Raw genomic sequence first — 25827 nt, forward strand, 5'->3', positions numbered from 1 at the left:
GAAGAGCCCTGTTCTTTGGAAACAAGATAAGAGGCTTGTAGAGGGAATATTCTATTATATTCATTCTCACCTGGGTTGAAATTTCCCACCTTCTGCTGGCATTGGGGCCATAAAAATGACTGTGGGTGAATCCAGGATTTCCCTTGGAAAGGAATTCAGCCCTTTATTAAATCAAGATTCCAGAGCAGCTCTGTCCAATAGAATTTTCTGGGATAGTGGAAATGTTCTCTGTGGTGTCTAATATGGTGCCTGAAGCATTTGAAATGGGGCTGGTGTGACTGAGGAAGTGAATTTTAAATTTTATTTAATTTTAACTAGTTTAAATTTAAATAGCTGCATATGGCTAGTGACTACTTATATTGGACAGTACAATTCTAGAATCATAATTGAAGAGCAGTCGTCTTCAGAATTTCTAAAATGCTGACTTCACTCTTCAGTTCAAATAAATGCATTAAAGTGTGTTTGTCTGCATGACAGTCACCTCACTAAACGGGCACTTGTTCCCTGGATGAAGTGCAGCACTGCACCCTTTGTTATTGCTCACCTCAGTTCTCTGCTTTCCTGCCGGGGGCCCTCGTGAACGGGTTGGTGCCCCGGTGGTGTTCATGTCCGGGGCATTGCTCTGTAATGAGATTTGGGATGGATGAAAGGCATTTTGTAGAGAGAAGTGATTGTGAAAAGGAAGATGGAAAAGGAAAAATAGCAAAAGGCAGATGCATTTTAGTAAAGAGTTTATGTGGTTGTTAAGAAACTGGAAATAGTCCCTGAAGGTATCCCTGTCCCTTGGAAACTCTTTAGGGTTCTCCAGGCCTTCACTTGTCCTGGTTTGAAGACTCATAGAGTGGTCAGTCAGGGCTTTACTACTGGTTCTTAGTATCTTCAGCACATGAGAATCACCCAGAAGTTTTCTAAACAAAGATGCCCAACTGCTAGCTTGGGCCCTATGGTCCTTATTTTGAAGCTCATTTGGTGATTGTTAAGGGCATCAAAAGCTGAGAAGGATTGCTTTAGGGTACGGCAAAGACAGTTTTGGCCTGAAAAAATTTCAGAGCAGGTTTAATCACCCGTTGTTTGTTTTGGTGGAAAATCTTTAGTAATTTTTCAATGGATTGTTTGGTAGTATTGCCTGCTAGTATGTTCCGTGAGATGAGTTAGTAGAAACTAGAGCTAGGTGACTGAACAAGTTGACTTACTGTGTAGACTTACAAGTACGGAATCACTCATCTTTAGAGAGTAGATACCAAAGATGACAGTGTTAGTTCTGATAGAATACATTTTGAATTATTCTATTTTTTATTTTTTTTATTTTTAAGTTTATTTATTAAGATTATTATTTTTTATATTCTAAGATGTTGTGGAACAGTTGGGGGGGAGGGGGAGAGGAGAAGGTGAAAGAAAATAAGGTGGGAGAAGGAGGAAGGAGGGGAGGCGTGTTTGAGGCCTGTGGTACCCCCCTCATTCTTGCAGGGGAGATGAGGCTTCTAGCAGTGGCTTGGTCGTTGCTGGACTGGATGCAGATGTCAGGGGGATTTGGCTGAAGAACTCAGACCCCACTGCCCTGGCTCGAGAGCCTGAGGCACTTCCTGCAGTGGCCTGGTGGTCATTACTGGGCTGGTTATAGGTGTTGGGGCCATGGCTGAAGCCCCTAGCCCTGCTCCCTGGCTTGGGAGCCCAGGGGGCTTCTGGTCTTTCTAGGTTTTATAGGTGTTCTTTGGTGATGTTAGGCCTTTACTAGTTAATATCAAACTTTGTCTCTGATCTGTGGGTATTTTGTTTTTTCTTTCAGTTCTGTGTTGGGTTATTTGCTGTTCCCACCACTTAGTCTCTGCACTGGAACTAATTTGCTGTCCTTTGCTTATTTCTAAAATAGAGGAACTTCCTGTGGGGACCAACACTTGAGCCCTGTGGTTGAGCAAATTGCTGTTTTTCTGCTGATTCCCTGGGGAAGGATTTTTGTGCAGTTCAAGTTTTAATAGTTGACATCTGGGTCTTGCAAGTTCTGGTACATCTGGGTTGTGTGGAAACTCTGGTTTGGGCCTGAGACTTTTCAGCAAACTGCACCCTCTGTAGATCTGTATTACTGCCCAGTCTCCACTGAGTGGTCCTACTCTGACAGGGGTGCAGATCAGCTATTGATGCTGTGCCCCAGTGTTCTCCCAGGGGCCCATCACCCCCACCACCCATGCTCCAAACACTTCCCATGGGACGGGCTGGGCCATATGATGACTCACGTTGCAATAATTCACTGGCCTACGAGTAGCTACTTTTTTTCAGTTGTTGTGGCTCCTTGCTCCTGTGTGGGTCCATGGGAACCCTGTTAGTGGTCTTGCTGGCCTGGGGGCCGCCAAGGTCCTTTTCTCCCCTGCTGCCTCCAAGCAACTCCATCTGAAGGGCACAGCTGTGGCTTTTGCCACCTCCTGCTCCGTGTGCTCACCAGCTCCAGCCTGGAAGCGGCTGGGATTGAAAATGTTGGGAGCAGTCCTTTCTTTCTCTCATCGTGGTTTCTCCTGCCTTCATGAACTCTGTAGGTCTCTCCTCCTCTTCCCCTAAACTGTAGCATCCCAGCTTGCCTGCTGTTGCTTTTTAATAGTTGTAAATTTGTTGATTTGTGAGAGAGTGATACTGGGAACTGTCTATTCTGCCATCATGACTGGAAGCAATCAGAATCCTTTTGCTCTTAGATCTTGAGAACCCCAAAGAGCTTTTGTTTATGACGTTTTACCTATTGTTATTTACCACATCAGAAATTAAAACTGGAAAACTAAAAATGTTTATTAACTCTTAAAAATAACGATAATAAACCTATTACATTAACATAAGTAGCATATTTTGAAAAAAAATAACTGTTTTCCAACAAAATACGTGGAGAGAAGAGGGGTATTGTTTTATATTTTTGCTAACATTTAATGTCCAGCTTACTAGAAGACAGCTGGATCCTGCATCGGCTGCTTCATTCAGTCTGTTGCAGTTTGATTTGGTTGAAGTATGTGAAGTGATTGGTCCTCACACAGATATATAGTTGCAACAAGGAATATTTTAATACCTTTTCAGATAATTATGAATATTCTTCTTTGATGCTACACCAGAACTCAACAAGTTGGGAGTTTCTTAAATGTTAGTTGGTATATGGGAGCTGAAGCTATATCCATTAAATTTTTATACACTATTACATTAGAATCCATTGGTCTACAGCATGTATACAGTGTTTTTTTAAAAATTACATTTGTTAACATCACCACCTGCTTATCAGAAGAGCCTTTAAAGATTGGGAAGTTGTCAGGTTAATAATGTTTTCAAAATTCTGATTTTTGCTTGAAAGCTTATATTTCAGTATTGTAAACAAATAATGTCAGTTACTTTCCTTGAAGTGACAGGCTCACTTTGTGTTTATTTCAAGAAAATTGCTGCCAAATACCCGAGCCTGAATAACCATGGTATGTCTTTCCGTCGTTCTTTTAAGTAAAGACAGTGTTCCATGCAAGAAAGCCCAGTTCAGCTCACACCTCCACATGGTTGCTCGAGCTTTCCTTGGCGCCTCAGGGTTCAGCAGGAATTCTTCACATCTCTTTCCCATTTCCTTACACAGAAGATTAAAAAGGGTCAAGAATAATAAAAATCAATTTTTACTGTTTTGTCAAGGACATTCTTAAACGAGTTGGCTTTTTTTTTCTTAATGTGAGTTTGTGACCACGAGGAGAATAACAATTGCTAGTACAGTTTGCTGTCACTGCCTTGATTGCATTTGCATCATCGATGTAAACATCAACACCATGAAAGGGCAGATAACATCTCTGAAGATTTTGAAAAAGCTTTGATTTTGTGGATGTCCCAAGAGAGTCTGGTGGACCCCCAAGCGTCCACAGAACACACTTTGAGGACCACTGGTTTAAAGGAAAATCCCAAATAATAACTTTTCCTTACAAAATTACAGATCTGTTTTTATCTAGAAAACAATCTAACCCATGTTTGCGAGTGAGAAAGTAAAGCAGAACTGGGGTGCTGGCTGTCATCCCCAGGCCCTGTCTTGAGAGAGGGGAGCAGATGGATTGGTTTTTGCCATTGAGCAACCTGTGGTTTCTGATACTGTTTGCTTCTCTCTCTCTCTTTTTTTTTTTAAGCAATCTTTGGGTGAGAGAGCATTTACAATAAACAACTCACTTTAAATTGGGGCCTGGTACTGTGTAGTTGGGGAGCACGTCCACTGCTCTGCAGAGGTGAGCACTCTTCAGTCGGGCATGCTCCCTGCTGCGCCGGGGAAGTGGAGCACGCAGCACGTTCCTCTCTTCGTTCTTTCAGTCCTAGTATGGAGTTAAAGATTCATTCTCTTAGTGAAGATCATGTGTGAAAACAGCTTGTTTAAGGCTCGAGTGTGAAAAATAGGGTTGTTGAGATAGGCGGACGTCTACCCAGAGGGGCCTCAGAGGATGGCTGGATCTTGGTGGAGTCATTAGTTTGTTCATTCATTCATTTGTTCATTAATCAAATTTTTAGTGACTGCCTAGTATATAATAAATGCTTAGAATGTTTTACTAAATGATGCCTTTTTCTTGCCTCTAAGGAGGTCAGTTGTGGCTACTACCGAGTGGTAAGCACGTGTTTGGAATGCCACATGATAAATGCTGCTGAAGAGTGAGCACAAGGCTGAGTTGCGGAACAAGAATAGACCATTCATATTGGGGTTTGACAAGGCTTCACAGAGGTTTCAGCTGTGCAAATCTGGACTATATCTACACCCAAAGTTGATTAGAACTCGATGAGATGGTACTAGAAACCGATACCTGAAGACAGTGGAGGTCAGTCAGTACTTAATAGTGCTTAACGATATTTACAGTTTCCACCATCGCCTTTTTCTGCTCTCAACATACATGGGAACCGAGATTCACAATCAGATCTTGTTTGGTGAGAGTACAGTAGGAGCAAGGGGTGCTTATGTTACCGAGTTTATTTTATCTAGGACTTTCATCCAGGCTTTCCAGTATCCCTGCCACATAGCAGAGGTCTTCTTGGTAGAGATTTTCTTTAATCTGTGTATTCCCTAGACTTTGTTGGCCAAATGGCTAAATTAATGTCTTCTGCTCCTCCACACCAGTCTGTGCTCTCTCTGTTCTCACCTTGGAAGGCAGCACAGCAGTGTTGAAGAGTGTGGCCCTGGAGTCCTGATTGTGTCGCTTACCGACTGTGTCTCTGGGCCTTCATTTTCTCCCCTCTAAAATGGGAATTTTACTGGGACCTATCTAATAACGTTGTTAGGAAGATTAAGAGAGATGACACACATAATGTGCTTGGAATTGTATCTGGTACTTAGTACACTAAATTGTCTGCAAATTATTACTGCTATTAATGACACATTATTACTATCATTACTGTTACTAGTGCTATATTTTTGCTAGTATACTCTCTTACACCTACTGTATTCCAAGTCGAGTGAGGTCAGGGGCCTTGCCTGTTATCATCTCCGTTGTATGCTCAGTGCGTGGCACATATGCTTGATAGGTATTCATTAAATGTGTGATGTGCTAGGAGAGAGGTGTATTGGGGGTGTAGGGGGAGAGAATGTTATTCAAGGACCTCCTGCCAGAAGAGGTGTCTTCTGGACTGTGTTGTGCCTGATGGCTGGAAGCAAGCCAGGACCAAGGATAACCTGGCAGCAGAATGAAGGACTTTGGGAAGGGTGATTGGAGAAGACCAGACTGCATGGGTGAGGCCAGCAAAGAAACAGAGTTGTCCTAGGCCGTGCTGTTCAGGGGGAACAGGGTGTGAGCCATACATGCCATGTAAATTTGTCTAGTCGCCACATTAGAAGAACAAAAAGAAAAAGGCAAAATTGTAGTTTATTTAATGCAAAATATATCCAAAATATTGTTTCAACATGTAATATTTAAATATTTTAACAAACAATATTTAATATAAAAATAATGGTGAGCTATCTTACATTTTTCCTTGTACTAAGTCTTTGAGATCTGGTGTGGATTTACACTTTTAGCACATCTCAGTTCTGATGGGCTACATTCCAAGGCTCAGCTGCCATGTGAAGCTGGTGGTGGCCTCATTGGACAGCATGGGCCATTTGGGAGGTAATGGGACTTGACGACTGCCACGTTTCCTGCTTGCTTACTAGATGAGCAGCGGCCTCACTTAGGAAGAAGAATTCAGGAAAAGAATATAAGACTTACTTTTGTTTTCAGGAATGAAGGGGCAGGAGGTAAGATGATGAGTTAAGTTTAGGAGTTTGAGATTTAGGTAGGACATTTGGCTTCATGGATACGGAACTTAGTCGAAGGTTTTATGATCTTGAGGACTGGGAATTGGGACTGAAGCTCTTTAAACCCAGCAAAGACCCACTGGGCTGTTCCTTCTCCTTCTGAGCCCACTGCTCATTTGGTGTCCTGTCCTCTCACTATTCCTGCCTGTCTGCAGCTTGAGGCCTCTCTTCTTGGGCTTCAGTGGAAGGTAGACTGTCATTCCCTGCCCAGCAGTAGATGGGCTGTGGTCAGAGAAAAAAAGAGAAGCACACGAAGGTCAAAATTCACAGAAGTACCTTAACCTTTCATCTGAAGTGACTGCAACTCTGCGCAGTTCATGAGCCATTTGAATTTTAGAGTTTAATTTTAAATTATGTACAATAAAATTATAAGCTTTTTTTTTATTTTAAAAAGTATGATCTATATAGTGTAGCTGGAAAAATGGAAAATGTCTGTACCTTTTTATTTTTGGAGATTAAATTCTGAGAACTTTTTCTAGGTCTCTTTCCAGGGAATGCTTTTGTTTGGTGATGTCCCTCTGGGAATGAGATGAGTGATCATAATTAGTTCATAGTAGGAAGGCAACATTTCTTGCCTATGAAGTCTTACTTAGGATATTCAAAGATGAGATTAGAACCTCACCCATCTACTCAGCCATGTATTCATTCGTCAGTCAACATTGTTGTGCGTTTACAGTGTGCCAGTTGCTATGTGAGGTCCCAGAGGTATAGAAATAAGCTGTTTTCTCCTTTTAAACATCCCAGTTACCATGCAGTAATATAACTTCATTGAAGAGAGAGAAATGTGGACTTATATGGGGGTAGATGCACAACTTAATTATTCGCAGGGCCAGGAAGGAAGGTGATGCTTTAGTCAGACGAAGGAGAAATTTATGCAGAAATACTACAGGACGTGCTGCTGTCAGAGGACAGGAGATGTTGCAGCATTGCCTCGGACCATTCAGTAAAGTGTGCCTTCATTTACATATGCATTGTGAAAGGTTTAAGGCACTGTGCTGGGTGGACTCTGTGCAGGTGTAGCTGCTGTAAGATATAAGAGCACGAGGCAGCCTAAGTGCCCTTTCTGAGAGTAGAGAGCACATGAGCTGCTGCAGTGAGATGTGACATCCTGGTAACACTCGAAGGCGTGGTAAGACTTTGGTATTCCACCCACAAACTTTAAGCCTGCATTAAGTGTTAGGGATATAAAAATGTGTGTGTGTGTGTATATGTAACAGGAGTATAACACCCTGTTGTCCATCAGGGGCTCACAGTCCAGAGGACTAGATAATCTAATAATAAATAAGCAATATGATAAATGTTACTTAGCCTTGTGAGGGCACTTGACTCCACCTGGAGAGATCAGGGAAGGTGTCAGGATGGTTATGTTTAGATTACGTTTTGAAGATTGAGTAGGAATTAACTGGGAGGAGAGGGTGGGAAAGAGCGTTCTAGGCAGGAGGAATCTACAGTCCCTAAATGGGGAAAGAGCACAGGGCCTTCACGTGACTGCAGTTGTTAGGCTTGGCAGGGCACAGAGTGTGTGGCGGAGAGGCAGGGCCTGGGGCTGGAAAGGCACGTGTGGGACAGACCTGACCAGCCATCCTGAGAGTTTCAGTTTTAAGTGTAATTCACAGGGAATCTTCAAGCAATCTACAGAAGCTTCAGTAATTTACATTTTAGAATGATCTCTCAGAGATTCAGAGGGTACGTTGAAGAAGCAGTGATGGGTGGGAGCAAGACTAGTGAGAAAGCCCTTTGGTATGGCCTGGACGGGAGGAGCGCAGGTGGAGGGGACGTGACTGCTGAGAGAGTTGGAGGGGTGGCAGGCCTTAACCACGCGCTTGATGTGGCCAGTGAAGAGGGCGAGGAGGAAACAAGGTTTCCGTCTGGGTTGGATGACTGGGTCTCACAGTGACCTTAGCCAAGACTGGAAAGTGGGGTGGTTGGCAGAGGGAGGTGATTGTGATTTTTGGCGTGCTGATCTTGAGGTGCTAGGAGGAAACATGCAGGCTCAAGTGGAAATGAGCATCTGGCTCTGTCATGTGGAGTGTGGGATCCTGAGGACTGCCAGACTTGAGGGAGAACATGCAGGAGGACAGGCCAGGGAGGGCGAATGAGGGAGGAGTGTCAGGGAGAGGAGGTGACAGTGAAGGATCATATAGCAGCAAAGGGTTTTTCCCCTCCAGCTCTGATTCTTGAAAATTTCGAATCCATAGAAAAGTTGAAATAATAATACAGTGAACACCTGTTTATCGTTCACCTAGAACTAACAGTTGCTAATATTTTGTCACCCTTGCTTTAATCTGCTGCTGCCTAAGCCCTCCTGAAGGATGCAGTAGGTAGCCATGGAGATATTTTGGTGAACAGCTCTGAGGACAGAGGTAGCCTGTGCAAAGGTCCTGAGGTGGGAGGATGTTGGCTTGTTTGCTGATAAGCAGGAAATCGGTGCGGGTGGAGCAAAGAAAGGGGGCGAATTATAAGAGACCAGGTTAGAGAGGTAGCAGAAATCCATATCATTTAGGGCCTCGTAGGCCATGGTGAAGACTTTGGGTTTTCCTGTGAAGGAGACAGGAAAGCATTGGAGGTCTTTAAGAGAGTTGTGACATTATCTGATTTACATTTTTAAAGGATCGCTCAGACTGTATAGCAAATAGACTGGGGTGGAGGGCTAGGCTCCAAACAAGGATGTCAAGTGCAGAAGTTATTGCAGTAGCCCAGGCAAGGTCTTACATGGCTTGGACAAGGAGACCAGTGGGAGAGGCTGTTAGAGAGGTATTCTCTGTCCATGTTGAAAGTAGGGTCAGCATAATTTACAGTTTGGATTGGAGGTGGAAAGTAAGACTAAGAAAATGGTCAAGGACCTTTCTGCCAGTGGAGTGGAGTAACAGTATGGTGGGATTGGGTGGGTGGAGAAATCAAGAATCTGTTTTAGATGGATTAAGTTTGAGATGCCTATTGGAATACCCAAGTGGATATATGGAGTAGACAGTTGTATAGAGAAGTCTAGAGTTTCGGGAGTGGTCTGGGTTGGAGACAGGACTTTGGGAATCATCAGCATGTGGGTAGAATTTAGAGTGATGGCACCGAGCAGCAAGGAAGCATGGGCAGAGATGAGATCCAAACCCGGAGGCCTTGAGCAGTGCAGAAATGATGGGTTGAGACATTGACAAGAAACCAGGAAGAGCCTGCAGGATAGGAGGAGAGAGGGCTGTCCTGGATGTGATGTGAAGAAGCGAGGAGTGAGTAGCTGTGTCAGGTGAGATGAGAAGGAGACCATTGGAGGTCACCTTGATGAGAGCTATTTTTGTGGAATATCGGTGTGATTAGAGCAAATTCAAGTGCAAATGAGAGGAGAAGGAGTAAAGACAGCAAATACTGTCACTCTTTCAGGGATTCTTCTCTAAAAGGGAGCAGAGAAAGGAGGCAAGAGCGGGAGGAAGATGTGTCAACAGAGGCTCAATAAATATCTGTTAAGGTGAAAGAGGTGGGGTAGGAGCATGTGCAAGTGGAAAGAACTGTGTGTGGCCAGGCAGGGGACAAACGTGGAAGTAGGTTGGTAGCTCACTTTGGAGGATATAGCTATTTATATAATTCTGTGAGGCAGACTTCTTTTAAATAACAGTTTTAAAGAGTGTTGCTACAGGGTGTTATGTGTTGGGGTGACTCGAAGCCAGCGTAGGCTTTGCCTTGGCTGGTGTTTGGTGGCATCTGAAGGTCGTGGCACTCTGGTGGTGAATGTCTGTGCACCACATGCGCAGCCGCGTGTGCAGCTGTGCTGTGAGTAATTTGCATCCCTGGAGGCTTCCCTGTCCTTACTTCCCTGAAGTCAACGCTGTCCCCCTCCAAAGACCTTTTCCAGGTGAGAGAATTTCCCTCTGCGGTGGCTCTTGTATGTGACTTCTTGTGGTCCCGAATGACTTGTGATTTTTGTTATTTCTGCTTTCCTTTATTCTCCTCCCCTTTCTTGTTATCTCTTCATGGGTTTATTTGCTGTGGATCTAGTACATCAGAGGTTCACAAACATGAATGAGTTTTGTATGCCTAAGCATGTTTAATATATATTATTTTATGGTATTATATTGAACAGAGACTAAAGTTACTGTGAGAAAACCTCATAGATGTTATATCTGTGAAATAAATTATGTATTATTGGAATGTTGTTCTGAAAGGTTTCTTTTTTTATGGGAAAAGTAATTGTACTTGAAGGTTTCATTTAGATTTCTAATTCTGGTATATCTTATTTAATTCTGACCTTTCTACTGTAGGTTTTCAAATAAACTTTATCTTTTGTGTTTATCTAAGAAACTTCCTTAATACTTCCGTCTGAAATTATCTTCCTCCACCCCATCTTACAAATGCTTCATTCCTTCATTTCTTTTTAGACATGTAGGGATAGTTTTCATTGGAGCAGGACTGAAAGCAAAGTTCCCCAAGGGTCTTAGGATTAGAAGAGACTATAGTTCAGCTGATCCAACTTCATCTTAGAGGAGGAAGCTGATTGTCTTCCCACTTTATTGTTATGGTCAAAAGTCAAACCAAACATTAAATCCTCCAAGTTCATTCTGCTGTTTTTCCTTTTAACATCTAAAAGGAGCTGTTGGCGTGTAGAGGAATATGCCAGAGTAAGAGTCTGGCACTTCTTGTCCAGTGCTAACATGCTTGGGTGGAGTGGCCACAGACCTTCAGCAGCCTTGTGAGACCTCAGCCACATTAGGGCCATCTGGGCCAAGGCCACCTCTCCTCTGTGCTAGTTTGGTCCTTCCTGGGTGGAGGTAAGCCTGTTCTGCATTTTGTTTCCTGTTTGCCAGCCGTCCCTGGGGATGGTAGTGGTGGTAATGCACAGAAAAACCTGTGAGATGTCCCCCAAATAATTTATGTTTACATTTCTGAGTTTGCTGTAGTAGAAACTAAAGACAAAATCTTTTGGTTCCTGAGGTAGAGAAGAGGTTAGTGTTGGATCAGAAGTGGGGTGACTTACATTTTGGAACTGCAGAGGTTATTCTGATAATTTTGAATAATAATGTCAAACTACCATGTAAAAAAACTTCACTTCTTTGTTTGCTGATATTCGTATGTAAATATTACTAAAAACACTCCATCTTAATGTTAATAAAAATAATTGCATTTTTATTCATCCCCCCAAATTGTATTTTAAATGAGAATATTAGAGCATAAGTATTTGTATTTTAGGTAGAAAGATATTCTTTCAGCAGTCTAAAGTAATACATTTTCAGAGCAGTGGTGAATTTTTGATATAAACAAGTTAAAAAAGAAACAAATTATTTGAATTTGAATTCTTGTGTAACAGCACCTCTGTAGCGTTTTCAAAGTGTTCAGCTACTTTCACACAGCCACTAGGATCTAAGAACTCTCAAGAAGGCTGCTGAATGGATGCTGACGCTAAGGCCAGGCTAAATCTCACAGCCATTTAAACTAAAACAGCTTAGTTCAGAGGGTACTGCTGTTTTATAACCATATTTAAGAATCTGTTCCTCTGTTACTCCCTCAAACTGAGTTCAGGCATATAATGGATCCCATTATAGGTAAAAGGTCTGTGACTCAGCCATCGAGCTACTCAAACTCTTGGCTGTTTTAATTGCCACCATTAAAGCTTTAGTACTTTTATCTCATAAAAATAGATATCATTGATGTAAAATGTATGCCTATCGAAGATACATGTGTACCTCTGCCCTTCTAGTTAGCTAATCATCTATTTGAGTTTGAAGTTAGTTAGATTTTATGCAGATGGGAGCATGACATAGATCACTGATTTGTTCAGATTTTGTTATTTAATTAAGAAAAAATTCCATGTAGTGATAAGGGCAATATCTAGGTAGAGTATCTCCCAAAAAGAAACTTGGTTTGGTTTGGTTTGGTTTGCATTTTCACTACTTGCATTTATGGAAAGATGGTAGATTTTTACCACACTCTTTTTTTGAACCCAAGAGAATAGTGCTGCACTGATTCTAATACTGTGACATCAATGATTCAAGGGAAGTATGCGAACCACTTTTCTGTCCCTGGTGCACACATCTGTTTAAATTTAAGTATGGTGATGGAGGTGTTTCTCTATCTTCTAGTGTATACTTGTGGGCAAAAATAAAGCTCTGCAAAGGGGAAAATATCAAGGTGTGAAGGAAACTCCAAGAACACAGAGGGGGCTAAATGTTAAAATGTGAAAAGCTAGTTTGTTCTGGGCTTTTCCTTCCAGTATGCTAGCATGTCACAGTCATCATTCATATTGCTGTGCACAAACAAGGTAATAAAATCAGTACATCTCAAGAAAGTTTAACTGCCTGACCACAGTGTACACATTTATTCCTTTGTTATAAACATAGACTAGCAGGTAATTGGAGGGGCAGTTCTGATCTGTAGTTGTAATTGTGGAATTGTATTCAGTTAAGAGAAAAAAAATCTGACTGTAAAAGGAACTCAGATCTGAACATTTTCTAAAACTAAAACCTACCCACACAAAACGTTTGTGAGCTAATATACATAACCAGGCTTCTATTCTTGCCCAGCTGCATAGATTCAATTATAATAATTTTCTCAGTTGCATAACATTGCTGTTTGTTTATTACTGCGTTATTAGTCAATGAATGAACCTCCCTCTTTTTGACCCCTCAGTAGTGTTTATAAAATACTTAATTGCTCTGGTATTTTCTGTTTCACGTGTAATTCCAGCTGGAAGGAGTCATGGGGACACAGTCCCCTTCAAGTGTTAAACTGACTGTTTCTAACCTGCAATAAACTTTCTTTTAAAATAAGTATCAGGAACCTTTAATATTGCTTATGGCTTAGTTTCTTAGGCTTTTTTTTTTTTTTTTACTTGAAAATGAGCAGCCTTTTCTCTAAAAATCTCCCTGTGACAATTTAAGTGGTAGTTAACTGTCTAATGCCTTGTACTTTAAAGCACTGTCTTGCTTGTAATAGCCACACCCTCTAATCTCACCTGGGCTGTTCCTGTCTGAGTAGGTCCCACCTCTCTGTCCAGTTGTTACCTTACACCCAGCTCTCTTTGCCATCGCATCTTTCTCTTTGGAGAAACTGTAGCAGGATTGCATGAGCTACAGTGGTTATGTAGTAGGCATAATGGTTGAGAACATGGGTTTGGCAGAGAGGTTGTCTGGTTTGAATCCTGACTTCTCTTTTAACAGCTTTTTGTGACTTGGGGCAAATTTCTTAACCTCTTTGAGTGCCTTAGTTTCCTAATTTGTAAAATGGAGATAATTTCATAAGGTTGTTGTGGACCTGGAACACTGCTTGGCACAGAAGTGCTCAGTGATAGCATCAGCAGCAGCATTTTTATCAGGCATTAAGAAAGTCTTGCTCTGCTGTCTGTATGTGGAGAGAGAAATATTTCATGAGAAAAGGGGGATCCTAGGTGAAAAAAAAGAAATTTCAGGTGAGAACTGTAGAGAATGTTAAGGTGTGTATTATTTATTTGTTGCTGAGTGACAACATTGCCACAAACTTCGTGGCTTACAACGATGTCTATTTCCTCTCTCGCAGTTTCTCTGGCCCAGGGTTTGGGCATGGTTTAGCCGGGTCCTTTGCTCAGGGCCTCATGACGCTGCAGTCATGTGTTGTCAGGACTGTGTTCCCATTTGGGATCGTGACTGGAGAGGAATCCGCTTCCAGGACCATTCAATTTCATTTCCCGTGCTGTGTGAGAGGGAGCTTCAGTTCTTTCTGGCTATCACTTGAGGCCATCCTCAGCTCCTGGAGGCTGCCCTCAGTTCCTTGCCATGGTGGGTTTCCCTCTGTGGTAGCTGGCTTCCTCAAAGCCAGCGGTAGAGCATCTCCCACCCTCTTTAAATGCATCTCCTGATAGAATCAGGCCCACCCAGGATAATCTCCCTTTTAACTCCAAACCAACCAATTTCGGAACCTTGATCACACCTGTGAAATCCTTTCATCTTTGCCGTATTCTGTCAGCTTGAAGTCACAGGTCCTCTACACTCAGGAGTTAGAAAAAATAGGGCCATCTTAGAATTCTGCTTCCCACAAGATAGGAATGAGTTTTTATAGGACTGAAGTAGTCTATCATTAAGCATTTATTGCAGACTAAATTTGCTAGACTCTTACTCTCTGAATCCTGGAGAATTTGCCTAGAGTGTGTAAATTAACTTTATCACTGATCTTATAAATTGATTTTTTTCTCCTTGGAAGATTATTCTATTCCCAATTCTGCAGAAACCCCTGGGATAATAATCAGCATTAAAGACACACCTTCTTGTCAGTCTTGGAAGTTTGACTTTTTAAATTTATAGGAATGGCATTGTTAGTTATTTTTAATATTGACCTTTTTAAAGTAGTAGAAACGTAAGTGCAAATTTGGCATAAATTGCTTTTCTAGAGCTAAACTCTACATTTCACCTTTCTGGTTCAAAGATCAGACTTGCTGTTGACTATACTAGTGATAGCAAAATACAATGTTAAGTGTATAGTAAAAAATTGTTGAATTGACTGCAGCTTTTTTTAGTATGCGAATTAGGTCTTTGTATTTAGTATTTTTGAGTAGGATCAGTGTATACAAAGCATTTTGAGCAGCCTGGAAGCACCATTGTCTTGTGTTTTGCTGAGTTTGATCCCTGGTGAGCTGGATAGCTTCAGGTGTGGGTATCCAGTGTCAAAGTCAGGCTTCCAGACACACCTTGGAGAACATGTGGACCTTAGGGCAAACTTGAAATAAACAAGACAAATGCCTGTGAAGTGGGAATTGGTTCTATAGATTCTCCTTTACTGATAGTTATTGAAGTGAGCCTGCAATGGGAAGGGTACTATATTCGTGATGATAAAGAAAAGGAAGAAAAAGAGAAGGGAGAGATAATAAAATGTACTCGTAGTCCCCTGAACATATTATCATCACCATTTTACTTCTGGAAAGTAAAGTCTGGTAAAAGATATCTCTTGATGCGTTACTACCCTAAGGAGCTTAGAAATTCAAAACAAGAGGGTGAAAGTATGACTGTATCTCAGATTTCTCTAATCAGTTCCTGTTTTGGTTTGCTCATGATAAGTCAGAGGCACTGTGAGGTGCATATTGCAGACCCTGCTTTTTCTTGGGTTCTGGCTATTCTAGGAGAATGGGTGCTGCTTGTGGCCCAGAAGACCTAAGAAGTTACTCGCCGATACTGTAGTAAGCTCTGAATTGTGTTGCATTTGTGGTGGTTTTTGTTTCTCCCCTGCCCAAAGTAGTGATGGTTTCTGTTGGCCCCTTTACATTTCTTTTCCTTCTATCAAAAGTGCTTTAGGGATAGGAGATGTTCCAGATCAGCAACACAGTCTGATTACCGGCATATAGTTTTTGGGAAGCTAGCACATGTAAAAACATCACTCAAGTCTGGTATAAACAATTAAGCTAATTTTTGCAAGCATTTATGAAGCAATGGAGACACATCAAAAGCGTGTTCAATTTAACATCAGTTCACGCCCCTAGTGGCATGTGTGTAGACAAACAGGCTATTTCAACTATATAGTCCCTAAATTCAAGCTTAACGACTTCATCTGGTGCTTTTCTTAAGAAGCAGCAGTTGCTCTATTATGAAGCTGTAGAAAAGAACTGGTTAAGTCTTTGAAATATAGTAGATTGATTAAAGAATCATATAAGCGGTTCTTTATAGGTGGTTTTGGGACAGTTTTCAAGGCAGGCAAGGAGTCGGCATATCTTTTTCTGGTTCTCGAAGACTTGCTTCGGTCCCTGGGACAAAGTAGGTCCCAATATTCATTGAATTGAATTATACTTCTGTCAAACAGGGTGATTTTGAGAATCTTACTGGATAATGTTTGTTAGCTCCAAAGCACAATAAGACTGTCAGTTCTTAAAGGCAAAAATTCCAAATTTGTATTAAGTTAAAACCCATCTTAACCTGTAGATTAGAATTAGAATTAGGGTCTTAGAATTAAGGCCTTTACAGTTTTGGAGAAAGACAGCAAGCTGCTCCCTGGGCTTGTGCTGCGGCCACAGCCGAGGCTGGAGAACTCCACTGCCACCCCTCTAAGCTGTGGACTACCACCATGGGGTGCCTAACCACGTTACAGACCTTCTCAGAGGAGGCTTGGTAAATTATGTGGATTTTGTAGCTATGTCTCCTGGATTAGAGTTTATTTTGCCATTTTCTAGTTGAATAACTTTGGGTAAGTGCTTATAATTTAGATGCCATAAAAGTGGCTCATGTTAATTTGTAGCTGTTTCAGATTTTGTTAATGTGATGAATCGATTCTAAGGACAGCTTAAAAACGCAAGCAAAAGACCAAAGGTTTAAAAACGCCTCCGCTAAAATCGATTACATTGTATAATGTTGAATATACTGATTATCCTGATTTGAACATCACACATTGCACACAGGTATTGATATTCAGTGCTGTACCCCACAGATATGTACAACCGTGTTCCAATAAAAAATAAGTTTTAAAAAAAAGTCTTCAGGTGATTTTTAAATTAGATATTTCAGCAGTAATTGTTTTTAAATTTTCAATTCTAAACTTTAATAATTTTGAGGTACATGATAAATTATTACATTATGACATTTCAAAATCCATTTTATTTAACTTGGTAATTATCTTGACTGTGTATATAATAGAAGTAGTACAGTCATCATCATCATATTATACTAATATTCTGATTTTATTTCTACCAGTGACTTAAATTGAGCATAAAAAAAACCTCTCAAATTCAGTGAGCTGTTTCAGTACATTTTTATATAGAATTATATTTGTTCATAGAGTCATATACTGTCTCGTAAAACATTTGAGAACCACTGCTTTGAGAAGGAGAGAGACCACACACATGCTTATCCCTGTTCCAGAGAAGGTGATGGATATGTCCTGCTGTATCTATATCAGTATAATCAAAAGTATATTTTGAAAAATGTTTATTCAAGATATTCTTCAAAAAAAGGGATGCCATGGTTAAATAGTGTTAGGACATGATATGTACTGTCTCCATCAACCTCCCCAATATGTTAAGGGCTTGGAAAGTCCTGTAGTAAAGAAAACTGTTGAGCTTTGATTAGCCCAGAATTCTCTAACCTCATGTGACTTGAGCCCTCTTTTCATATAACACCTTTGAAATCCTTAATTTAAAAAATGTTGTTCTATACTTTTTGCCTTTTCAGTTAATTCATATGACCAGCAAGCCTGGTATTGTTCATTTGTTTTTGTATTCATAAACATATTCGTTTAATAAATAATTTTTCCCGGAAATTAAAATAAACCAAATAAAACTAACTGGAATGTAAAAGGCTTGAACTTGAGGTCTTGACTCCATTAATACTAAATTTAGCCAAGAAGAAAATATTTCAGTCCTTGATTGTTTTAAGAATATTTTTGTGCTTATTATTTTATATCAGAGAATCAAAGTTAAATTATTTCAGTTGACATTCAAACTAGTATCTGCTCATTCTTGATCACACCCCACAAAGCAGGTTTTAAAAGCTTGCTTTTAATGCATTTTCATGCCTCCAGTTACCCAGTCCCAGGCACGATTCATTGTTCAGGCTGTTTCCATTGAGGAATGGACCCCTGGCCAGCATCTGCCTCCCCTCCTGTCCCAGCTTGGGCCGACCTCTTTCAGCAAGCCTCCTTGGCCTCATCCTGCATTAGGTGTTCTGCCCTGTCCCCCAGCAGGTACTGTGGCTGCCTCGTTTACTGCTGTATTCTCAAATATTTGTTGAATGAATAAATGAATTGGGCACCAGATATTGAGTATATCTTCTTTTTTCTCAATGCCATTGTTACAATCTCAATAGGACTTACTGAACCTTTGCTAAATGTTCTTTTGAGCCATTGCACACTCTTTTGGCTGAAGATTGAGCTTCAGTGTTCATACCAGAATTCCTTTTTAAAAAGAGTATAGAGGGATCAAGAACCTGGGGAATTGTGGAAAAAATAAAAGTTAAGAATGTCCATAATAGAAATGTTTCCAAAGCCATTTTTAAAACACCAGATAGGATGATTCAATCCTAAATGACTAAATATTTGTGTTTTTATAAGCCATGTAAACTACAGTGTGGTTTAAGGGTTGTATTTATTATTGCTGGGATCTTAATTGGTCTTCCACTTCTTCACCAGAATCTTCTTTTCTCTGAGAGCACCAGTGCCTCCTCTTTATTGTCTCCTTTTAGCTTAATTTTGGGGGAGGAATGTGTCTTCATAAGTACTGTACTATTCTGGTCCAGTTGGTAGTATCTTTTCCTTTCTTGTAAAGCATCATCATCATCATCATCATTATTATTTTTTTTGCTGACCGGTACAGGGATCCAAACCATTGACCCTGGTGTTATAAGGCTGTGCTCTAACCAACTGAGCTAACTGGCCAGCCCTGTAAAGCATTATTTTTATTTTAGACTTGTGTGTATGTAAATAAATACATATAAATAAACATGTTTGTTCATAAATAAAATATTTATCCATAGATGTCCTGTCTTACAAAATGTTGCTAGTTTGCAGAGATTATACATGTTGGAAGCACTGCACACTGTTAATATTACATCCCTCACTCCTGTTACTCAACATTGCTAACAGGGTGAGGCTTCAGATTATAATTAAGGCAAACCATGATGAAATAAGATAGCTTCCTAAGCTAGAAAATGCTGATGAATCTTGGAAGAAAAGCACACTTGAGGTAGATAAGAAGTTACTCTTTATTTATTTATTTATTTTTAATTTTTTTAGAAGTTACTCTTTACATACTTTTTCATGTTCTTCTAATGATGCTCCTGAGCATTTTGGGTCAGATTTGCTTAAAAGTAGCCAAGGGATTGCCCTCACATCCTCTGTCTCAGCTCTCCTTTGGTTAAATTTGCATCCTGTCCATTCTGCTGTTTTATATAAGATAACTTATTTGGGTGTTCTTTTCTAATTTGTGTGTTGTGAACAGTGGAGTTAAGATAAAAATTGTCTTTAGCTTATGGTAATTTTTTCAACAAAACATGCACACTTTGGTTCATTTTTATTTATCGTTTAAATATTAGTCATGCCGTTTAAGTTCCAAAAGTTTATAACACCATTCTTATATATTCTGAAGGGTATATGGAAGTATGACAGTAAATATGTCAAGCAGAAGGTCCTATAGGGTGTATTTAAAAATACCTTTGGTGTCTAACATGCTCCACATTTGCTCTAATAAATGAAAGGTTTTAGGAATGCCCTATATGGTAATATCAGATGTTAATGGCATTGATTACCTGTCAGGCAGTGGGAATTGATGGGAAAATGTCTGCCGTAAAATTAAATAGCATTAGAGAAGACTGTACCGTGCATCTGGTGGGGGTGGGGGAGTGGGCACGGCTGGGCCTGGAAGACTTTGTCAGGGTATTACTGGGAGCTTCACGTTTTTTTCCCCACATGATTAAGGCAGGCCATCTGTTCTTTGTTAAATGTTTACAAAAACAGCTTTTCCCTAAAAGATTTAAGGAGATGTGGGTCTGGTAAACACTATAATATTTCTGAGCACCTTTTTCACCCTATTTCAGATAGTACCAAAACATAATTCTGCATATCAAACAGGATTAATACTTTTTTTTTTGTACTTAATCTTTACTTTTTCTCCCTCCTTATGGAAGATTAAATTTTTTACTGAGTTACTAATTTATGGTTTCATTTATTACTAAAAGGAGCATCTAAAACGATTTGTATGCTGAAGTGTGTAGATAAGTTTTCAATCTTTTTGTGTTGTGTGTTATATGCTTCTAATTTATAAATGCGTGCCAGAGAATCTCTCATCAGAAGCTAGTGTTCTGTTACTGGAGTTAATGCCATGCAGATTAAATAAAGGCACACATACCTGGTATTAATTCACCATTCTAAGTTTTAATTTTTGTTTAGACTTTTCTCTTTCCAAGAACAACTTTTTCTTCCATTTCCTGAAAAAGAGCTTGTCCCAGATAAGGTTGATTTCTGTGTTCCTTGTAAAAAAGGTATAGTTTTCTCCTTTTTAATTGCATTAGGAAATAATATGTAACAATTAACTTAAACTTGAGTGTAATGAAATAGTTAAATCAGGTTCCATTAATTCTTAGGTAATGCTAATTTGGACATTGCCTCTGTTGATGTTTAAAGGTGTTTGCAAGGGATAAATAGAGAGGCAGGGGGTAACTTTTTTCAGTGTTTGGTTAGCTGTGTTGTCCCTATAGGGAAATCTGCTCATGTAGATTTACGTCCGTGCATTCTTCCTCAAAGTCTGTTCTTGCTCCTCTCTCTTCCTATATATGCTTATTCTTTTCCAGGTTCATTCCCTCTCAGCTATGACCAAGAAAGAGCAATATGTATTTTTTAATACCACAAAATTTTAGAAGAGACTTTGGAAATCATTAAACCCAAACCCTTTATTTCATTGATGGAGAAAGTGAACCTCAGACGTGTGAAGTGGTTTTCCCCAGATAAGATAGCTTTAATATACCTTTTAATAGAATAAAAATATATTCTACACACAGACACATATATTTTGTATATCCTATTAATATAGGATTTTAATCTCTTAACTCAGAGTCCTGGGCTCTTTTTCTTGTACTAGTGCAGCTGGAGAATTGAATGGAGGTTTCTTTAGTAACCATGACAGGTTTTAGTGGGAACAATATAACTGCTTTCTTTTCAGGCAGTGAATTTATTTATTTATTTATTTATTTGGGGGGGGGGGGGGGGTCCAAACGCTTTAGAAACTGAAAGAAACCTGTGGAGCCTTTCCCAGAAAGACGCCCATGTGTAAGATTTCAGGAGGAGATGGACAGAATGGGTAGAGCATTGGAATTAGGAAACCTGGCTTCAGGTCTCAGCTCCATGTCTTACTGTGTGGCCTTGGGTGGCCACATCCCCTCCTTGCGTTCTTACTTCCTTTCTGAAAGATGGGGGTAAATTATCACATTTTTGTTGTAAGAGGCAGGTGAACTAACATTTGAAAGCACCTAGCTAAGTATATGGTATCAAATAAATGCTCGATTAATATTAATTGTATTGGAATGTAATTTTTGGTACCTCTATTTTAATGTTTGATTCTAATGTTTCTCCTCTGGTCATGGTAAAGCTTGGCTTACACATTAGTTTCAAGTCTCTGCAAATCTAGACGTGGGCTCTCCTGCCTGCTTAGCTTTTGTAGGTTGTGTGGTGAGACGTGGGGGCTCTGGAGCTGTCGGCTTCAATGTCAGGCTCTGTTCTGTCACTTACCATCTGTACCTCCTTGGGCAAGTTACTTCATCTTAGTGTGTCAGTGTCCTCAACTATAAAATTAGAAGACTCATCATACCTGGCCCTTAGGGTGGTATGGGGATTGAATGGTGTCACGGGTGTAAAGCACATGCCTGGCATACAGTAAGATGTTCATATTTCAGTTACTATTACATATTAGGAGAAGCATATGAAAAAGGCAGAAAATGAGTAACATTTGCAGATTTAACATTTTTAAGTATTTGATCAAAATGTAAAGGTTCATTGGATGTCATAATTTATGGTATAGATGATAATGTAGCTCTGCCTTGGCTTGGATCGTAAATAGTGATGCTGTCATATACAGGAGTCACTTACTCTGATCTCAGCTGACCACTCAGCATTCCACATATTTGAAACAGTCTCTGAGTATATTCCTAGCGAATGTCAAGAATCTCTTGCAAGGCATGTCAGATTAACTATTTGGGTTCTCTCTCCCTCAGTGAAATTTCGAAATGTAAAGCTTGAAGGAGTTAGGAGAAACATTGACCACATTACATATCAGTACAAAAGATTTAACCAATCTAAAATGATTAAGCTTGGATATGTGCTTTTAATTTGACATTTTAATGTCGTTTAAACCAGAAGTGGCCCGTACTATATAAGATTTGTATGTTGTATTTACACTTGATTTCAGATTTTAACAGTACCAGAATCCTGCAATATTCAGTACCCTTGCTCTTTTTAAAAATAGCTAAATTATATACCTTTACTTTGAGTTCCTATTGCTACATGAGGAAAAGAGCTCCACTTAGATTTACTCATTGTCATTGAGCTTTTGCTACCGATTTGTCATTCACCATTTCCCACATAGGCTGTTGAAAAAGTGGACAATGTCTTCAGCTGATTGAGAGTTTTTTTTTTTTCCCCCTGAACTGAATTATTTACTATATTACTAAAGTGCTGCTTTTTATTCTCTTATTTAAAATCTTTCCTCTTAAAGAAATACATATATTTTTTGGGTAAGAGAAAATGACAGATTCCACATTTGTATAGTTGGTAAAATACTTGCTACCTTGAGTAGAGAATAAATTTTAGAAACATCAGCCACTAACTTTCAGTTCCTTTCTTTACTACAAAGAATGATAAACTAATTTCAATTCCTATTTGTGTCTCTTAGCATTCTCCGTCGGAGCCCTTTCTAGAGAAACCAGTGCCGGATATGACTCAGGTTAGTGGACCGAATGCTCAGCTAGTGAAGAGTGATGATTACCTGCCGTCGATAGAACAGCAGCCACAGCAAAAGAAGAAGAAAAAGAAAAACAACCACATTGTTGCAGAGGATCCCAGCAAAAGTTTTGGTAAAGATGACTTCCCTGGTGGGGTTGATAACCACGAACTAAATAGAAACTCACTAGATGGGTCCCAAGAAGAAAAAAAGAAAAAGAAAAGGCCGAAGGCAAAAAAAGATCTGAAGGAACCGAAAGAACCCAAGGAGAAAAAAGAGCCCAAGGAACCCAAGACCCCAAAAGCCCCTAAGATTCCCAAAGAGCCAAAGGAAAAGAAAGCAAAAACTGCCACGCCAAAACCTAAATCCAGCAAAAAGTCAAGGTAGGCTGTGGGCAGAAACCACCACCACACAACACTGACAGTGCACAAATGAGCACCAAGCAGCTGTAACCTGTGGAGTGGCGGGTGGGAGCACGTTGATTTTTGTCATCATTGTTGAGCTGCTTTCTCCAATATCCAACTAAAAAGTTAAGGTTTTTGTACATTCTGAAATTGAGGACTCAGTTATTATGAAGTGTTGATTTAGAGACCATACTGGATACAAATTATTTATTATTTAAAAATCAGTTTCTTATGTTTTTGTGAAAATCTGTCATTTAACAAATGGAACCAAGTTAACAGCATAATTATTTATAAGCATAGACCCCCCAACCTCATTTTCAGTGACGAAGCAAAACTGGGTAGGAAGGATTATAGAAGAAAGAATGGTTGCTATATTTCACTAACGTTTCAGCCCTGTTTCTCAGAAGTTGAAACAGGAGAATTAATTCTCTCTACTTGGCGGAGTAAGCCTTCCAGGGGCAGCCTTGAAATCTTAGTGAGCAATGTGGGACAAATCAAATAGCACTTATCCATTAGATATGCATTCAAGAATAGCATGAATTTTAGGTTCTAGGAAAAAGCCTTCTTTACTGCATACTTTTCCCACCAATTACCTGACCCCCCAGAAGGCATATTTATTCTGTAAGAAAAGCTGAGAGGAGAAGACATTGAAGGCTAATTTTTTTCATTTGTACTGAACATTTCTTACAACTGTTCTGAACAAGTTCCAAACATCTGAATCTATTTTTTGGAATATGGCTCATGTTAGAAAATATAGTTTCCAGATGGAAGTATGGTCAGACTTGGTTAATCTGAACCTGTTTGCAAACTCCTGTAGAAAACACATTCCACCCTCTACCCCCATGTGCACATGTAAACACATGCATTTGCATACACGCACACTCAGTTCTGCAGCTGCCGTGAACTCTGAGATTGCTGGCCTGTAAACTTTTCACTTATAGGCTGCCCAGTGTGTGCCATGTGCAGGTAAGAGAGGAGTTTAGTTCTGTAACTACAAAGATGTTGCTGCAAAGCGAAAGACTTGGATTTTTAACTTTCTGCTAAAAACATCTAAACAACCCCAAGTATGAGAGTACTTCAAAAAAGTTTGTGGGAAGATTCATATTGTCTTTTAATTGTATTTTTCCACAAACTTTTTGAAATACTCATGTTATTCTGCAGGGTTTTGAAAGTTAGAATCATAGTCTTTTAAATGTTTTTACCATCAGTACCTTTTATGATGCCAAAGTAACAATTATATTCAAAACTCGATGTTACAGATAACTTAATAATTGCATTTACTTATGCACTTTTTGATGCCTCAGTATGTGTTCTCTTAATTGAAAAACATTTTTTTTCTCCTTATGAACATTCTTCTACACTTATAAACCCATTATAAAGTCTGCTTTCATTTATTTAAGAAATATTTTATTAAGTGTTTATTATGTGCAGGCACTGTTTTAAGTGTTAGAGATATAATAGTGAGCAAGGAAGACATGGTTAGAATTTCAGTCTGACTTCATATTTTTAAAACATATAATTGCCTAAATTCAGGTATCATGCTTTTGGTAAGAGGAAGCATGTGCTTATTTCTCTCAAGGAGAAAGAAATCAAAGTAAAGTCTGAAAAAGAATCTATTCTTTTTTCTTTAACTTAAAATGTATGAGTCTGTGTTCTGAAGAAGCCTTTTGGAGTCCAGAAAATGCATCACCAATATTATTTGTAGCATCAAGATATATCTAGCTTCAGTTTTCATCTTAATTTTTTGAATTTATCATGTAATGGTAAAAATTGATAAAAAGAAAACAACACTATGTATATTCTTTCAAGCTGTGAGTCTACATCAGACTGGCTCTGTCTTTAAAAACTTACTTTAGCACACCTTACCTCCTGCTGTGTACTTTGGATCAGATATTAAAATGATGTATTTAATAGTGAGTGAAACTTGTTAAAATTTCCCTAAAAACTGTAAGCAACTATTTGGAACTTGGGGCATCAAACATAGTCAGTACTGGGCATGCCACACCTCCTTGGCATGGATATAGACCCTATATTTATGCACTAGAGAAACATTCAATGCAAGCCTCATAGGCATGTCGTCAGCTGTCATACTGATGTGTGAATCAGAGTCTGTGCAGACCAAGTGTTTAGTATTGCTGAACCTGAGTAGTGACTTCGCACTAGAGTCACACATGTTTGGTAGGAAGAAGAGGCTGTATTTTCTCCCCAGAAGAAAGTCCAGTACTTTTCACATCCCTCTGTTGCTTTTTGACTAATAGTCTCAGTCAAGGCTTGTTATAGGCGATAGTTATTTTTCCCCCACGTGGTGTGAAAATAGTTGAATGGAACACTCCTGATAGTCTGAAGGTTGGCCAGAGAAAAGGGAGCTGATGCAAATATGTCCAGAGACATAGGAGGCCACACTGGGCAGGGGACCGAGAGTGTTGGCAGCACCTCTGTTGGCCCTGGTGACCCAACCACTTATAGGGCCACTTGCTGATTTACAGTGACGTGTGGTAAGGACATTCCTGAGAGGCTTTCCTGTCGTTGATGGTCAGATGGAAATGGCTGTCCAGGCATATGGTAATTGAATTGAGATTTTAAGTGAATTAACAAACCAAACCATTGTTTTATTGGACCGCATTGTTTCTATTGTTCAGATGAATTGAGTATGTCAAGTTGTGGTCTCGTTGTTCTAATAAGTCTGGAAAGGAAATAGCATCCCTGAAGCAACGATAACTAGAATGCATACAACTACATGTAAATCTGAACAGCATAGCAGAATAATTATGTAAATTGAATATGCAGTGATGAAGGTAATAGGGGGT

At 39.7% G+C, this 25827-nt stretch overlaps 1 protein-coding gene across 4 annotated transcripts in view; it reads left to right on the forward strand.

Annotated features, from left to right (window-relative positions):
• Positions 1 to 25827, forward strand: part of CHD7 (chromodomain helicase DNA binding protein 7) — a 177776-nt gene that overhangs the window by 76573 nt on the left and 75376 nt on the right. For all 4 annotated transcript variants that reach the window (XM_063080139.1, XM_063080142.1, XM_063080140.1 and 1 more), the window contains one exon: positions 22569 to 22999. In XM_063080139.1, the coding sequence (XP_062936209.1) occupies positions 22569 to 22999 (431 nt within the window). The remainder of the gene's footprint in view (positions 1 to 22568; positions 23000 to 25827) is intronic.

This window comes from Cynocephalus volans, chromosome 15 (genome assembly GCF_027409185.1).
Source record: "Cynocephalus volans isolate mCynVol1 chromosome 15, mCynVol1.pri, whole genome shotgun sequence".
Lineage (NCBI taxonomy): Eukaryota > Metazoa > Chordata > Mammalia > Dermoptera > Cynocephalidae > Cynocephalus > Cynocephalus volans.